This window comes from Rhamphochromis longiceps, linkage group LG2, assembly GCF_057381845.1.
Source record: "Rhamphochromis longiceps isolate RC_006_pf linkage group LG2, R_longiceps_female_GT1.1, whole genome shotgun sequence".
Lineage (NCBI taxonomy): Eukaryota > Metazoa > Chordata > Actinopteri > Cichliformes > Cichlidae > Rhamphochromis > Rhamphochromis longiceps.
In genome coordinates this window covers 26050856-26069224 of record NC_140558.1, presented here as the reverse complement: position 1 = coordinate 26069224, position 18369 = coordinate 26050856, and the positions used below count along the sequence as shown (strand labels likewise).

Below are 18369 nucleotides of genomic sequence, written 5' to 3'. Positions count from 1 at the left end.
CTGCAGGATAGCACCGGCTCTGCAAAAACCCACAGAATGGACCATTTTTAAAGTCAGATATCACATCAATCATATGAAGATGTTCTTTCTCATATGATTTGAAACAGATTTGAGTTTCAGGGGATCACACATATATTTAACAGTGATTTGAACCTCAACAAATCTCTCTTTAATCTATAACAGCTATATTTTGCAAATTATGGAGGTGAATAATGACAGACTCAACAGTGTAACACTGGTTTAAAATGATTTAATTAAATGGCGGCTGCTCTCATTTCCATGAAAGGATTGGAGCTGCTGTGAAGTCAGAAGTGTTGTTGGGCCCATTTCAAGTATGTAGGGTGGCTACATCCAATAAACAGAAGTTGACAGGAGTAATACCTAAATCTGTGACTACTTCCAAAAGAAGTCATGGATTCCTCTAGCATTAATGGTTATCACAAAAGAGGTCTGTGTTCCAGTTTACAATGCAGCGACTGCTTTAAACACGCTTTTATGTTTGGTGTTTTTTTTTTTAAATGTGAGCATTAACCCACAGATAAGTCAGCTCTGTCAGCGCTTTCTCTTTTTTAGTGGGTTATTTTTTTCCCCAATCATTGCTAACCCAGTGTAAGCCACATACCAAGCATCAAACCTAGCAACTAGCTAGTGAATGTCCATCTGTTCATGTCCATCCATCTATTTTCTTCCACTTATCCAATTCAAGGTCATAGGTGGGTGGCTAATGGAGATGGATTTGTCGCAAAGCCCTGCCACGCGGGACAAACGCTAGGAAGAAGAAGAGGTGGGTGGCTAACACAGAGAGGCAGACAACTGCTCATACTAAAAGTAAGTGTTGGGGAGTAACGGAATACATGTACCGGCACTACGTGTTTAAAGTTGATTTATTCTGTTACAGTTACCATTTAAAAGGGTAGTATCCAGAATGCAGTTACTTTGTTGAAACAAAGGGATTACATGGTGGTCTTTTCCTGTTTCACATGTTGGGCCATGCTCCCTCAATTTTTGGTAATTCCACGCCGCTGGAAACCCAAACAAAACACGCATTAAGACGCTCTAATGCCTGTGTCTCAATCTCGCGGCCCATGTCACCCCTACTTGCGGCCTGCATATTGACGTAATGAAATATTTTTTTGAATTATTGTTCAAAAAATTATTTAATATGAAGGCAATAGGCAGAGTGTTACAGGCATAGAGAATGTAGCCTCATGGGCAGTGTAGCCCAGTTGTAAGTAAGCTATTAAGACTTGACTGTACACTGTGTTCGTGTAAAAAGTAAAGCCCGACACGGAACCCGACGTATTAGCGATGTATTAGCCAGACGTCCCTTTACTACGGTTCAGAGCCGCGGATCTGTTTTATATACACGCGGAATAGTTTTCTATATGACATCGCTGCAAAAAGTGCAGCCTTACCTAATGTCCACCCTACTGTTACTCATCTATATTAAGATTTAAAAATCTAGTTGGTATTGGTATGGCAAGTAACCCTCAGTGATAGTAATAAATCACACAGCAATAGGACATTCATGTGGTTGTAAAAAGCATGATAATATATTAAGTAATCCAGAGTATTCAGAATACGTTACTCTGAGTAACGTAATGGAATACGTTACAAAATACATTTTGGGGCATGTATTCTGTAATCTGTAGTGGAATACATTTCAAAAGTAACCTTCCCAACACTGCTAATATTCACACTGAAAGCCAATTTAGAATCATCAGCTAGCCTAGCATGCCTATAGATGTGCATATAGCATGCATAGCCTTGCAAGCACATTGACGTTCTTGTGCTGAGGCAGCAGAGCTAACCACTGTGTTGCCCTATGACCGTCGCAGAGAATTTAGCAAGGAAGATAAACTAAAACTAATATGCTGTTAGCGCTCAAACACAGGCTAAAAAGTCGGATCTATCTAACTTGTGTAGCTAATAAAGCTTAATTTAATCCATCTATCTGTAGCTATTCATATATTTAACTGTGGATTTAGCATGGAGGGCTTGATCTTATCCCAGCTGAAAATGGGTAATAAACAGAATACCTGCCGCTCAGGTCATGGTCACACCCACAGCCAATTTAGAAATACCAAGTAAACTGTTACACATGTCTTTGGGTCACTGTAGCAAGCCAGAACACCTGGAGAGAACTCACACAGGCGCAGGAAGAACATAGCAATTAGCAGTTACACAGCTGTGGCAGCCGTGGTATTGGGGGAAACAAGGCTCGTCTTTTTAGGCTTTTCCAAAGAGCTACAAGTTAGCTGGAAATGCTGAGGCGAGACAGCAAAAGAGCTCTGTGTAAATGAGCAGTCAGTAAAATTCTGAGTAAATGAGGTAAATCTGGGATGATGCACTCAACATGTTAAGCGTCTCCACTTCCCGCTCACATTGGACTGTTTTATTGCATTTTGTAGATCAATACAATTATGATCCACAAAGAAACCACAGTTCAGAATCCACAAAGTGCACTCGAGTTCATCACCAGTTAACAGTTTTCAAGTGCACGCTCACAGATGCAAACAGATAACGCTAATCTGTCGAGCAAGTGTTTTTAAGTCTGCCACTGCATATGTGCACTTTGATGTACTGATTAATGCTCTAGATGCAAATCCAGATTTCTCAATGCGCCATTAAGTTTTGCGATGGCGGAGGAAAGCATTTGTTGCCAACATTAAGACTCAAATCTCATTGAGGTCACACAAAGAACGGCTACATGTGGTAAACGCTAAACACTTTGTACGTTTTTCAGTTTCTGGCGCTTGTATTTCGTGGAATGTAATGACTCAGAAAAACAAACAAACACACAAATATCCTCTCAACATCTTTCAACGTCTCAAAAGACCTGCCCCCACCTACCCGTCATTACTCCCTGCGTTTGGCGCTAATGCATTTTCAAGCTAATACATAATGTAACAGACGCCTTTGTTTTTTTATGCTTGTGCTGAACCACTAAATAGATTATAGATGAATTATCTTGCCCTTCCATCCCAAAGGCCGTTCAACTGTGAGAATGAGTTTGCCCATTTCCACTGCAGCATCCGCACTCCATTAACTTAGTGTAAACCACGCTCATTGGCAATATACAAAGGAAATGCAGCACAACAGCTGTTGATGATGTTGTTGTGTTTTCCTTCTTTGGGTTAACTAACTATCTCTGCATCTCCTTTCTTTATAGCTAATCGTCATCATCACCCGTGTCAACCCGAGTTCCAACTTGTTGTCAACATGTTCAGACAAAACAGCTGCGCTAAACTCTCCAGTTTACTCGACAGCTGCATAGTAAACGACGTGTTCATTACAAAGCGACTAGACATAAGCTGTCACCTAAAGCAAAGACTTTAAATGTTCCTATTTCCCAACACTTTTCATGCAGTGCCCAGTGACATTAGACACTATGTACACAATATGTTGTTAGAAATTGCTGTGTCAACAAGGTGTCAGACTCGAACAGGTCAGGCAGGCTGATACAGTCATCTGAGGGGGAAATATGAGAAAATAAATAAAGAACAGATGGTGTTTGCATTGCACCAGGAAAGTGTGAAGTGAGTGGAAAATATGGTTTAGGGTGTGTGTTCAGCAGAAGCAGATACTGGCCTATCAGGATAAATCAGTAAGTGGCAGTAAAAAAAATATTAGTAACAAATTTTGGCAAATGAAAGCACAATATTGCCTACAGCGAAGAAGTAAAAAAAGATCACCTTTACAGTTGTTTCCCCCCATGAGCTAAAGTGTTTGTGATGTCACTGAGTTTGATGTGACTGTGCTGCGTAGTTAAAGGGAAAGACCAGCCCCACTTCAACTTGCTTTCAAAGTGAGCCTCTGAAGACGCAGCATCATTCCATTACTGTGGCAACATCTGGTAGATGAAGCAGGCAGTCGGTCTGAGGCAGCATTGTGATTGCGGACGTCAGGCGGGAGTGAAGATTGACATACCATTTTTGAAAACAAGAATTCACCGGTAAGGAGAACATGCCTTAGCTGGAGTTGAATTTGCTGGAATGTGGGTTTTATTTTTGTGATGTTTATACTTTTGCTAACAGCTGTGGGTGACAGAGAAAGTGCTCAGCAGCGTGTAGGCTTATTGTTAGAAGTTACCACTCATTGTCTGAGCGGTGCAAATAATCTATTTGTTAATTTAAAGAGTGCTTTGAGAATGTCTTTCAATCAAAAGTGAAAGAGCAACAGAAAGTCTGTTAACTGAAACTGAATCAACGAGTTTTTAGCTTCACAGTAGTGAATGTGCATTACAGTTACGCTCAGGTGCATGGTGAGTTATGTAACACATATGCACGCTCCTTAATAATTTATCGCCTGCACAATGCTAAATGAAACGATTTGCCCCGTAGTGAAGTGGAGTCTGACAGAATGTGATCCATCTGTTAATAATGAGTCTGTGACAAGTGCTCACAATGAACAGTGTCTCAACATTTCACAAGAACTGCATCTAAAAGAGACATTAGCTTATGAAACCAAAAACAGAAGCTTTACCATGTGACAGGATGGAGGTTGAAAGTGCTTATCTGTTTTCGGTGTTTCTTCCAGAATTGCACGACAGGCTCACAGACTATCTGAGAAATAATCTACCACATTGGGGTTACAGCACTTTACACAGCTCTGCGTTTTTGCTTTCTCATATGCATATTTTTTGGGGGCCTGAACCACTTTCATTTACACATTTTTATGCACGCTCATAATGCGCTTTCCCTCTGTCTCAGCAGCTACACAAATGGAGAATGTGACAGGTGGTTTGCAGGACAACTCCAGTCGGTGCGAGTCCATCGATGACTTCCGTAACCAGGTCTACTCAACAGCATACTCCCTCATCACAGTTCTAGGCCTGGTTGGGAATGGCTTTGCCCTGGTGGTGCTTATCAGAACGTATCGCCAGAACTCACCCTTTCACGTCTACATGCTGAACCTGGCTGTGTCTGATCTGCTGTGCGTTATGACGCTGCCGCTGCGAGTTCTCTACTATGTCAGAAAGGGAGACTGGCACGAGGGGGACTTTCTCTGTCGTATCAGCTCTTACGCCCTCTATGTAAACCTCTACTGTAGTATTTACTTCATGGCAGCTATGTCTTTCACGCGTTTCTTGGCTATTGTTTTCCCTGTGCAGAACCTGCGGCTGGTGACAGAGAACCGTGCACGCCTTGTTTGTGGTGCTATCTGGGTAGTGATCTGTCTTTTATCTTCACCCTTCCTGATATCTGGCCAGAAGTTTGATCCGATAACGAATAAAACCAAATGCTTCGAGCCACCTCCACCCGGGAAAAGCTTGAAAAAACTAATTGCGCTGAACTATGTGTCGCTGATGGTGGGCTTTGTCCTGCCCTTTCTGGTCATCATACTTTGCTACGCTGGCATAGTCCGAACCCTGCTTTCCCGCACCCATGCTGCCCGCCGTCAGCGGGGCACAGGCACCAGAGCCATCCGGATGATTGTCATTGTCCTGCTGACCTTTCTGGTCAGCTTCATGCCTTACCACGTGCAGCGCACCGTGCACCTGAACTTTCTGTCTCGGGGAGACACTACCCACTGCGAGAACGTTTCCATGCAGAAGTTGGTGGTGGTGACGCTGTGCCTGGCTGCTGCCAACTCCTGTTTTGATCCGCTGCTTTACTTCTTCTCTGGGGAGGGTTTCCGCAGCCGGCTGTCCTCGCTGCGCCAATCCATGAAGGCAAGCACCATGCAACGCACAGACAGGCGAAAGCCCATCACAGCTTCAGAGTCAGGGGAAAACCAACAGCTGAAGACCGGTTAAATGGCACCATGAAGACAAGTTGTCAACAAGAACATTTTATCAGGGTTAGAGTGAGTAGCGCTCTCACGCCAACAAAAGACAGAAGTTTAAAAATGTTGACAGTTTTAAGTATTTAAACAGACTGTCTCCAGAGGATCATCCTCACGTAAGTTGATATTTATCATCTCAAAGTATTTGTTAAATATTTAAGTGATGTTATGTATTTTCAGTATAATGTAGCCTGTCGTGATCTAAAGGTTGTGGTGTAAATGCAAATATATATGTTATGTCATTGCATGAATGTATTTATATGATGGTGTAGTAGGCTATGACTTTTTATTGAAGGTTCAAGAAGGTCAAGGTTCGAACTTTGTAACTTGCATATGAAGGGTTAATCTCTGCCTCATGGTGAATACTGTAGAAAGAGCAGTGTGGTAAAGACTGTGGGTATTTATTTTCCTTTATAATTATTCTACTCTATGCTGTCGCTTTTATTTTTCACATTTCTTTGTGGAAACATTACTTTGATTTCTGTTTTTTCAGTACGAGTTATCATCATTTCCTGTCTTAGTTTATGTGTTTTGGTTTACTCTGAGATTTCTACACATTTTAGACATTATTTTTCTTTTCTTTTTTTTTAATGTATGAATAGTAATAAATATTTCACATTTTTACAGGAAGGTTTGTGGATTTAGAGGGTACCTCTAAAGCAATAGTTGACATTTTGGGAGATTGGGGAGAACGTACCCATGTGAAACTGAAGCCACATGACTGGAAGAGGGACTAAATAGCTTGCATGTTGCTCTCCACAGGTAACACATCCACCTACAGGTGTCTGTAAGGCTCACTACTCAGTGCACATATTTAATCCCTCGAATGTTTACAGCTTTGGCTTTATGCTGAATTAAACCTCACTTTCACAAAGCAACATGAGAATGGTGCCACTCTTTTTACTACCTGACATTAGCAAAAATAAGCAACATTTATTACCCAAAATGTCGAACTATTCCTTTAAACACATGGAAATATGTTGCTGTATTCAAGCAAATTTTCAAGCCATGTATAATAACTGCATTAATAAAAGATTCTGTCATAAAAGTCTATTAAATTCCCAGAGCCCTTAGGAGCAGCTACACCCTCTGGCCACTGGGGGTCAACACCAGTACAAATATTGTTAGTTCTTGCGTACAGCTCATTGTCTCCCTTGCCATACTATGTTTTTAGAAAAACAATGAGCCACTGTTTTCATGTCTAGAAACTGTGGAGGTCTTTCACAAATTGAATTTGTGAGAAACATATAAGTCATATGATCATATGTATGGTATGTGAGCATACAACCCCAGTTCCCAAAATAGGTGGGACGCTGGATGATCATCTGGTTTGTGTCCTCTTTTATCGACATTTCTGTTTTTTTGTTTTGTTGATTTTTTTGTGGCTTGTTTGTTTGTTTTGCTGTTGTTGGGTTGTTTTTGTGTGGTTTTGTGTGTGTTTTGTTGGGATTTTTTGGTTTTTTGGAGTGATTTTGAGGGTAAGTAAAGGTTAAGAGCATATTTCATCCTTCCATAAACCCACAACAGCCATAAATGAATTATGCTTCGGGGGTAATTTAGAAATACAAAACAGTGAGAGAAGATGAGACTGATGAGGCTGACCCTGCTGATTAGAACATAGAAGGCCACTGTATTACCGCTTCATACACAGATAATATCAAGCACATGATCGGCTCCCCCCGCCATTGGCACAAAAAGCTGTTTGTCTCAGTCTGGAAAACAGGAGCTATCTATCCCATAACAGTATTAGTGTACCTCACAGCAAGGATGCTAGCTATACAGGAAGCAGAGAAAGTCCCTGCTTGATTCTTACTTGCTTCTAAAGAGGGTATAGATAATTGTGCACTATTCATTGCAGGAAGTCACTCACATAGCTTTATTCAATTCATGCTGCAGATTCATTCCTATTTAATTAATTTAGCTTCATTTATGTATCATACTTATTTCTTGCTCTGCATTGTTTTTCTGGGACAATCATTTCATTCATTAAACTAAGGCTATTTGAGGCCCACCTTACTAAAGACAGTCTTGTCTATGATTGGCCAGCATCTGGAAGCACGGTGAGGGGCAGAAATTGGGGCTTGTAAAAACTGTTTTATTGTTGGAAAGGTTCGAAACCTGTAAACCTGCTAAGTAACATGATTTTCTATTAATATTTTAATTATAATTAATATTTTTCCAGGTTGGACACGCTTAAAAAAAAATCTTGACAGATTTCATCTGTTAAATGTAACAAATATTCCTCTTATTTTTAAGTACATGAAATTGCAATAAAATTAAGACTTATTTTAAAAGCGAACAAAAATTAATAATGATAAAGACCTAAAATAGAATTAACTGTACTTTTAAATAAACATAAAAAAAAATTTTCAAGATAAAATTATATAATATTAAAATACAATTACAAATTTAACATAATATCAGAAAAGGCTATTTTTTAAATAGAAAAAACGGAAAGTATAGTTTGCCATAAATACTTTTTTAAAACTAATTTTACAGATGTTATTCAACCAAAAGAATAAAATTCTGGAAAAGTATCAATAATAGAAAAGTCATGGATCATTTTAAAGATTTGTTTTTAATAAATACACGGATTTGATGACTTTGAGCAATAAATGCCTGTGGAATCATCCATCTTTGATCATTAAAAATATACTAAATCTAAAAGATGACTTTAGAGATAACTCATTAAACTTCTATGATTAAAATATTAATTATTATGTAACACTAAAAATATCTAAATATTTTGTAATTTCTTAGTCTTTTTGTAAAAAAAAAAATTTAATCAGGAGCATTCGGGAACAATCACATTTTGTATTTAAACTTTGAACAGAAACACAGTGTGTAGAGAGACTCTTCAGTTTTATTTATATATGCTAAAACACAGCAAAAGTTGCCTCAGCATGCTTTATATTGTAAGGTAAAGATCCTACAATAACACACAGATATATCAACAGAAGTTAAATTTCAGAGGACGCAGGAAATGAACTGACCTGACATGTTGAGGCAGTTAAAGATTCGTGGACATTTACAGAGCGACACTGTGGAATTTTAAACTTTTTGCAGCTAATGAAGAAAATGGGCCGTTCAAAGCCAGCAATGAGCACGATGCATCTGCAACTCAAGCTCCAGCCTGGCAGTAAATATCCATGAGCAATCACACTGTCTATTGTTTACATATACTTAAGGTGTCAGCTAACCATTAAAGTAATGAAACCATTGCTTTTCTTTCATGATGTTTATATAAGTTTATATAAAAGTAGAATATGGTGGCGTAGTGGTCAGCATTTAGCACTATGCAGTTAGTGGGGTTAGGCTAATTGAGGGTGATTTGCCCATAGGTGGGCGTCTGTTTCGATAACAAATTTTACCATTCTTGAATTCAAGAATTGCAAGAACTGCTCTTTGACATCACCTTGGAGAAATCTTGTCCCATTCTTCTTTGCACACTTGTTTTAATTCAGCAACACTGGAAAACTTAAGCATGAACAGCCTGTTTAAGGTCATTAGAGAGCATCTCGATCAAGTCTGAGTTTGGACTTCAAACTCAAAACCTCCAAAACCTTCATTTGTTTTTATTTGTTTACTTAGTTTGTTTTTTTCTAATCCACTTTCACTGACTTCACCTTGTCTAACAGGTTCTATTTAAGTGATATCCTTATTCATCAGGTCTGGAAGTAATTAGGCCTGGGTGTGGTTACTGAAACTGAACTAACCATTCAGACTGTCTTCCTCAGATATTTTACTCATAGGAGCGACTTTTAAACATGTTTACGTCATTACTTAAAACTTATTAAAACATATTAAATGTAAATGTCCAACACTGTAAGATTATACTGAATGGTTTTGTGGGGTTTTGTGTTTTGTTTTTTAAGGGGAAACAGACTTACTTTTACAACATGTGTAAACACTCACTCTGCTAGATGAGAAACACTTGGAGGAGCTTCCTGGGAGAGCTGTTTCTGTGTCAGGCATTTAGCCTTTCAGTCATATTTTCAAATGAAGTAACCTAATCAAAAAAGCTTGCTAAAATTGTTCTGAGGGATTTTTGTATTTGCCTTAGACAAAGAGATCACACTGATGAATACCACGAGCGGAACAGGCCTTGAATATGTAGTTGTCCATGGTGTTTTATTATTCTGTGTTTGAGAGGCCGATCGAGTTTAGGGTTTTTATGGAGCTGATCAAAAACAGAATGGCCCAAAGTGATACAGAATTACCCCACAGATGTTTATTTATTCACTAATATCTAATTCATGGGCGTTCAACATGGAGAAGTAGAACAAGTTTTCAGGCACCGTCATTTTATATCATCACAATCAGTTACTGAGTTTTTGAGCGGTCCTTTTGTTGCTGTTGTTTTTATGCCTGGGACTTTGCAATGAAGTATTATTAGCAGAAATTAGAGTCGAGTACTCTTTTCCTTCGCACATGCAGCTATAATTTTTGAAATTTTTGTCAGCTGATTTGAAATCTTCGAAAAATGTTTTTCCATAGCGTCTTTCCTGCCTGGTAAACAGTCGTATCTGTCAAACTAGTGTGTAACAAAAGCTTTCTGTTGAAACTCTGAACTCTCTAAACACAAGCTGATATTTTTCTTAGACTGGAGAAAGCACATCAAGAGCCAAAGGCCATACGTATGCAACATGTTTTCATCCCCGGGCATCACATCCCGGCATTCTGTGAAATCCTGCTTGCGTCACAGAGACAAGGTGTCCTTTGGCTCTCATGCCTTGAGACAGTGTCTGCATTGATATTAAACGCAGGGAGAGAACAGCCTCTTTTTAGGAACCAAAAACGTAGCAGCAGGCTGAAGCAGTGATGGTGGAGTGCCTTGAAGGGCTGGTCAGCTACAAGATTACAGTTCATGACCTGTGTGGGAGGTTTACACTTTGTTTTCCTCACTTTTTACTTTCACTTTCACTCACTGCTTGATTTGGCTTGGCCACCACATTTTTTGTATTGCTGCCTCTGTATGCAACCACAGTCAAGGTGTGATTGACGTGTCAGTCAAGTCTACAATCAAGAGAAGCCTTCACAAATGGAAATATAAAAGGTTTATGGTACAAACAATGGGTTACACTCAACAACAGGAAGATCAGACTAGACTTTGCCAGAAAATATTTAAAAACAAATCTCCTGCACAGTTCTGTAAAAATTGATTTGGACAGATGATCAGGATGTCCTAAAACTCCTTGAAAAGTCTTTAGTTGATCCAAATTGCTGCAGCAAGAGTCCTGACAGAGACTAGGAAAACAGAGCATAATTCTTCTTCATTGGCTCCCTGTTAAATCCGTATCCTACTCATCAGCTACTTGAATAATGTCTTGAATAATCAGGCCCCATCTTATCTTAATGATCTTATAATACCGTATCACCCCATTACAGCTCTTTGCTCTCAGACTGCAGGCTTGCTTGTGGTTCCTATAATATTTTAAAGTCGAATGGGAGGCTCCCAGTTTGGATTCAGGAGACAGACGCCCTCTCTACTATTACCATTAGGTTTAAAACTTTACTTTTTGATAAAGTATATAGTTATATAGGCTGGATCAGGGATTCCCATGATGCATTAAGTGATTCTTCTTCACTCACCTTTTTCACTCACTATGTGTTAATGCACCTCTTTGCATTTAATTATTTGTTATTATTGATCTCTGGCTCTCTTTCTAAGCATGTCTTCTGTTCTGTCTTCATCCACTGATCCCCAGTCGTTTGCAGAAGGCAGCCGCCCCTCCCTGAGCCTGGTTCTACTGGAGGTTTTTTCCTGTTAAAAGGGAGTTTTTCCTTCCCACTCTCGCCAAAGTGTTTGTTCATAGGGGGTCTTATGATTGTTGAGGCTTTCTTTGTTTTCTTTGTGTTAATCGGGGCTCAAGAGTTGGCAGAGTCCGACAGTCTGGTCGTTGTGTCCTTGGGCAAGACACTTCACCTGTTGCCTACTGGTGGTGGTCAGAGGGCCCGGTGGCGCCAGTGTCCGGCAGCCTCGCCTCTGTCAGTGTGCCCCAGGATGGCTGTGGCTACAATGTAGTTTGCTGTCACCTGTGTGTGAATGGGTGGATGACTGAAAGTAGTGTAAAGCGCTTTGGGGTCTATAGGGACTAAGTAAAGCACTATACAAATACAGGCCAGTTACCATTTAATGTGGGGTCTTGAGGGAACTGTTGTTGTGATTTGACACTCTATAAATATAGAGTAAATATAATTGAATTGAATTGAAATGTCAAGACACAGAAGCTCCACACAATGCATTGAGGTCTCCATCCAAAGTCCATCACCCCAAGACTCTATGAGCAACAGAAAGAGGTAGGGTGAGGATTAAGAGTGCCAGAGACACAATCCAGGAAGAAACACGGAGCATCTGTGAACAGATCAGGAAGATTGCACCCCGGAGAGGAAGCTCTAAGAAGTGGCTGACATCAAGAAATCATACCCGTGTCTAGAAAAGCCTGGCTTACAGGACAACAGACGCTCTGATCATGGAGGCACAGGAACAGGCCCTAAGCAACAGATCCATAGAGGCAGAAGTCTACCACAGCTAACAGGGCCCAAGTTGCAGACTCTACAAAGATGACCTGAGACTATCTAACACATAGTAGCAGGATATTTGTTGGGACTGTCTACACTGAGAGGCTAATTAAGTGACTGAGACAGTACACAGGAACATCTGTGCCGCATATGGACTAGAAGTCCCCAACTCCCGATGGGAGACACCACCAGTGGTGTTTGGGAACAACAGGGCAAAGGTCCCGTGGGATTTCAAGTTCCAGACAAGCAGCTGCTGGTCAACCAACCGGACATAGTGGTGGTTGAAAAGGGGGAGAAGACCACAGTTGTGACAGATGTGGCAGTGCTAGCAGACAGCAACATCAGGAAGGAGGAGAAAATAGAAAAGTACCAGATGCTGAAGGCACAACTAGAGAAGGTAAAGTCTAAAGTAGTAACAGGAGCATTAAGAGCTGAAAGAGTGGTTCCAACAGATCTCTGACCAGGAGAGCGCAGTCCTGAGAACTGCCTCTGGAGGAGGACCCGAGCTTCAGGATCTATATGTTACATACAGCATGTTTGGCCTTGTGGTTTTTAAATAACTAATTGAATTTGGAGAAGAGATCCTTGAATCTAAATAACTACTGGACTCAAGTTATATCAGGTAATTAGCCAAACTTCTTCCAATCAGAGAAGACCGCTACACTAAAAAAAAAAACCAGACAGTCACATTTGCTGTACTAACCCTCCAGACGAGGCCCCACCTGCTCTAACAGGAAACTTGTGAAGAGTGCAGCAGTGTCAATGACAGTAATTGTGTATCGTATTGAAAATATTTTTAGCCAGCAGTGTCCACACTGTGACGCACGCAGAGAGAAAGGCCCCTTCAGTCTGCATGACTTTGAAAATGTTATCATCCCATCACTTCTCTAAATCACATAAAGCCTTGTGGCATTTGTTTTCCACAAAACAAATGAAAACGAGGGTCGCTTTTAAAATAGATTGGGAACTGTTGGGATGTTACAGTGTTGGTGTTGTGTACGTTCTTGTTTTTATCCTGCACTTATAGACCTGACGAGAACTTGTCGGACATCAAGTCCTTGAAGTAGGAAGTGCTAAAGGAATTAGGATCTTGACAGTGTTTCTCATGACTTTGTGCAATATTTCATATTAATTAAAATTGGCAAAAGCCATAGTTTCACTGCTCTCTGTCCGGCCAGCTTACCTCTCCAATAAACAGAATGAATAAGATTCCTAAAACTCTCCAATTCTCAAACTCCAAGAAGCCTAAATCTTGTTCAATCTGTGTGAGCACCAATGACCAAATGAGTCACAGACTTGCTGATCTTCTACCATGAAATTCTCACATAATCTGAATCAGATCAGTCTGAGCAGAACTTCACAGCTGAGTCCACACTATGAGAGCACTTTAATGGCAAAAGCTGCAAATGAACGTTTGGCAGAAAACTTAACTTTGGGAGGATTATTCAAACAGAAAGCTCATTGTTCGGGGGGAGGTCAAAAGAAGCAGTCCCTTTTGAAAATTTCAGTTTGACTCTTTGAGGCGGAAAACTGCTTTGTTAGTCAATGAGGGAAGAAAGAGAGGATTTGGAGCTTTGGTAAGGAGAAGACAGTCGTGATGCAAAATTCACTGAAAAGCTGCAGCATGTCCAGACGCAGTGAAACTGGGTCATCCTGCTGATATCCCAGTTAGACCTCGTCTGTTTTGGTGCCTTATGCACGTCACTGCCTGAACATTAGCAACACATACTGGCCTGTTTGAAAGCTTCAAGACAAACTGGTTAGGAGTACTGGGACAGTTTGTGAGCAGCCTGTACAAGTTCATCTGAACCAAAGAGAGCACTTCACAGAGCAGATCTTGAGCAAATAAAAAAATGTAAACACAATTTGTTCCCTATGAATACTAAAAAGTTATCAGGTATCATCATTTATAAGCATGCAATGCTTAGGTCATGCAATTTAAGACAACAAGAGGGCTTTTAACTCGTTTTAATTCTTCAACTGAAAACTTCATCAGAAACAAAAGACTAGCTTTACAAGGAACTACAAAAGCACAGGAATTGCAGTCCTCTATAACACAAGGGCATAAAAGAAACTGTTTTAATAAAGAGCAAACGTGTGAATTTGAATCCGGCTTATTACAAACTCATCGATGCAGGAAAACGTTAGATTCATCAAAGATGTTACTTTTTGGCTCATATCTCGTGTTTCCTGCCATCGGAATGACCTTTTCAATCAAAACCGAGCGTAATAGCAAAATATTTTGACACTTGGAAATAACTGCCAGGTCCTTTGAGGTGTCGGAAGAAACTCAAATGATTTAGCAAGACTGAAGATTTTGTGTGTTATATAAATAAAAATAAAATACAACAGTTTGAAAAAAAAAACATTAAAAAACATTGCATGAAAACATGACAAATCTGAAAAAGGGAAACATGCTCATTTTGATTTTGATTCCATCAACATGTTTCATGGAAGTTCAGCTCAGTCTGGAAAAGTGCAGGAGGACATCTTCTGGAAACGACTGCTGGGAATTCAGCCGGAATTCTTTTTAGAAATGATCAGCACACACTGCAACATCCATGGGGGGCATTACTGAACATGGCCTGGGTTATTCACAGTGAAGGTTTCATTAATGCTGATTACACTGGGCAAAAGCACAACCCCTAATTTCCTTATATTTTAATTAGAAAGACACAGATCTTATTGTATTTGTGTTTTTTAGTGTTCTTGAGAAACAGTTCTCCAGGCTTTCTGGAGTTCTTTCAGCTTTTCTTTAGACATTTGGCTGCTTTTTCACCATTTTCAATCCCGTCTTTGTAAGAGACCATTTTCAGAGGAATGTTTTTAGTTTGTTTGTTTGTTTCTTGAACCACTTAACGCTGACTTGTGGATAATTCAGTTAAAAAAGGCACCTAACTCAAGGAATGCACCAGTGTGGTGTCTACACAAAACACAAAACTTAACTTAACTTTACTTGGAATCTGTTAAAAACACATCATTTGTTTCCATTTCTTTTGTTTCATGTACAGAAAATGACAATGCTAATATAGTTCAAAAGGCATAAAACAATGTTTTTGCATCCAACAAGATAACTTCAAAGGAAATATTGGCTAAAAACTTAGAATATCTCAGTATTGTGTGCACTGTCATTAAAAAGGTTTTAGGAAACTGGAGAATTGGAGGTCAAAAGAAGAAGAGGCAGGTCTAAAAAACTAGTGTTGAAGTACGCCGACTTCACGGATTCTTTTTGATGGTAGCGACTAGGCGGAGACTCTTACTTCGAAAATCAGACGTCTTTATTTGCGCTTTACAATAAAAGACAGATGCAACCTAGCTAACTAGCCTACTTCCGCTATGTCTAGCGAGGTCTGGCTCACAACCGGGAGTCAACACACAATCTTATGGGTTCAGTGTCCCACCCATTGTACCGCCCCCTTCAACTGTCCTGCCTCCGGTCTTCCTCACCTCAGCAATCTAAATAGAATCACCTAAGTTTAAGCATAGCTCTCTAATCCTCTCTACCTACAATGAAAATAGGAAACCAAGAGTACATAATCACATTCTCCCCAAGCACCTCTTCCCACACTAACTAAAGCAGTTGAACAGCATTTCATGTCCCTGACACAGGACCTGAGAGATGCATCTGGCCCTTCAGTTTATCTCACTACTCATCACTGAAGCCTCGGTGGAAGGTTGTCTGTCAAGAAGCCATTCTTAAAGAAGGGAAACAGGAGTTAACGGATGAGGTATGTCAAATTACACAAGAACTGCAACTTTGTTGAAGCAGTGTGGGATCATCTTGACAGAGAACAGAACAAAAGGCAGAAACATCCAAAGAAGAGTTTTGAATGCCCTGCAAGAAGCCTGGAGAACTACTCTTAAAGACTATTTAAAGAAATAACAAAGAAGCTGCCTGAGAGAGTTCAGACTGTGCTGAAGAATAAAAGTGGTCATTAAAAATATTCACATTTAAGCTCATTAAAATTGTACCATGTTCTTGTTTTATGTACTGCACTAACTTCCCATTTTCCAAGCCATTTTTTGGCAACAAGCCTCTACTACTGCATGCTTCGGTTTAATTTAATTCAGTCGTTGCTTATTGAGCAGCTCAAGGCAGACAAGAAACCACCACGTATATATAGTATGACATAATGACATCATGCACGTAAGAACTTGAAATACTTTCAGGTTAAAATCATCAATAATAAATTATAATTGACTGGCAAAAGACGCTGGTGCATGAGCTAAGCAGTAAAGCAACTATTCCCGCTGTGTTTAAGACAGATAGGATTTATGGCTTCTGGAATAAACCCAACTATTTTCTCCTCATGCTGGGCTTCTTTTGCTCTCTTTTTCTGGAAACATCACAGGAAAACCTGACAGCGTGATGAGCTGACATGACACAAAACAGAATCATCACTCACTCTCGTCTATGACTATCACTGCAGCCACAAAGCAAGTGAGTTATCTGACCACTGACCACATTCATCTTTAAACTTAAAAGGTCATTTTGAATTTGATGGTAGCAACACGTCTCAAAAACACTAGGACAGGGTCGTTTTTACCGCTGTATGGCATTCCCTCATCTTTGAACACCCTCTGTAAACATCTGGGGACTGAGGAGACCAGCTGCTGGACCTTTGGGAGAGTCATGTTGTGTCTTTCTTGTTTGATACAGGATTCAGGCTTCTCAACAGTGCTGGTTCTTTGTTGGATCCTTCGTTTATGATTTGGCACATGAAAAGTCTGAACTGCGGGCAGAACAGTTCAAATTCTTCTATGTGGTTTAACATTGTGTTGCTGAAATATGCAAGACCTTAGTTTAAAAAGACGTCATCTAGATGGATGTTGTTCTAAAACCTTTATATACCTTTCAGTATTGATGGTGGCTTTCCAGATGTGCAAGCTGTCAGCTTTATAGGCACTAATTCAGCCCATTAGCATCATAGACAGGCTTTTAAACTGAGCACTAATAACAAGCTGGATGGTCCCTATCCACTTTAGGTCATCTCCACACTAATACATTTTCGTTTGACAACACATCGTTTTCTCTTCATTTTGGCCTCCCGTCCACACTGAGACGGCGTTTTTAGTCAAGGAAAACTGAGCTTTTTGGAAACGCTCTCCAAAGCGGATGCATTTGAAAACGCAGCTTTTCGCGTCACAGTGCAGACTGCGTAAATGGAGCCTTTCAAAAACCATGACGCATTTTAGTCATATGATGCAGTCATGTAACCAATTCAACTAAGATAGTGGAGGTTATTGTACAGCAGTTGTTTTGTTTGCTCTCCATTTTGACAACCCTGTTAAAGATTAATATCAGTCTGTACATGCTCCAGATAGCTTTTCTTCAAATCCTTTAACTCTCACTCGCTTTTGCAACTTTGTACTTTTGTGTTACTCACAGCAACAACTCTCTCTCATTGTTAGTCCATTTAAAAAACTCGGTGCTTTTCCTCGATATTTTGCTGCAACGTTTCAAAGAGCCAGAAAGTAAATAAACAGCAGACAGAAATGAGGCACGTTGAATTGTCTTACATTTCACGTATGCGCAGTACAGGAACGTAACCGTTTTCAGTCGTTTCAGTGTGGATGAACAACTGTTTGGAAACGATTGAAAACGTTAGTGTAGACCGGGAGTGTTTTTAGACGAAAATACCGTTTTCACATTAGTGAAAGTACCGGCTCTAGATTAGTGTAGACGTGGCCTTAGACTGCAGGGTGCACTTTGATGTTTTGCAAAAAGAATAATAATGGATTTGATTTATATAGCGCTTTTCAATGCCACTATTCATTCACTCTTGCATTCACACACTGGTGGAGGCAAGCTAGGGTTGTAGCCACAGCGAGGCTGGCATATCGCTCCATCGGCCCCTCTGGCCAACACCAGTAGGCGGTAGGGTAAAGTCTCTTGCCCAAGGACACAACGACTAGGACAGAGAGCCCGGGGATCGAACCTTACAGATGCACTTCCCAACCCCCTGAGCCAAGGTCGCCAATGTAAAAGTTTGATTCGTCTGACCAGAGAACAGTCTTCCACTTTGTCTCGGTCTGTTTTAACTGAGCTTTGGCTCAGAG

At 40.2% G+C, this 18369-nt stretch overlaps 1 protein-coding gene across 5 annotated transcripts; it reads left to right on the top strand.

Moving 5' to 3' along the window:
• The first annotated feature begins 705 nt into the window (after positions 1–705).
• cysltr1 (cysteinyl leukotriene receptor 1) lies at positions 706–6290 on the top strand. 5 transcript variants are annotated; one of them, XM_085420280.1, is made up of 3 exons: positions 706–828; positions 3173–3955; positions 4716–6290. In XM_085420280.1, exon 3 carries the CDS (start codon positions 4724–4726, stop codon positions 5756–5758), a length of 1035 nt encoding a protein of 344 aa, XP_085276406.1. In that variant the 5' UTR covers positions 706–828; positions 3173–3955; positions 4716–4723; the 3' UTR covers positions 5759–6290. The 5 variants fall into 5 exon arrangements, with proteins under 5 accessions (XP_085276406.1, XP_085276389.1, XP_085276423.1 ...); XM_085420263.1 differs by having other exon boundaries at positions 4713–6290; XM_085420288.1 differs by having other exon boundaries at positions 748–784; positions 4713–6290.
• Positions 6291–18369: the final 12079 nt, after the last annotated feature.

Excerpts from the sequence above, each read along its gene's own strand:
- cysltr1 (XM_085420280.1), top strand. The coding sequence starts at position 4,724 with ATGGAGAATGTGACAGGTGGTTTGCAGGACAACTCCAGTCGGTGCGAG.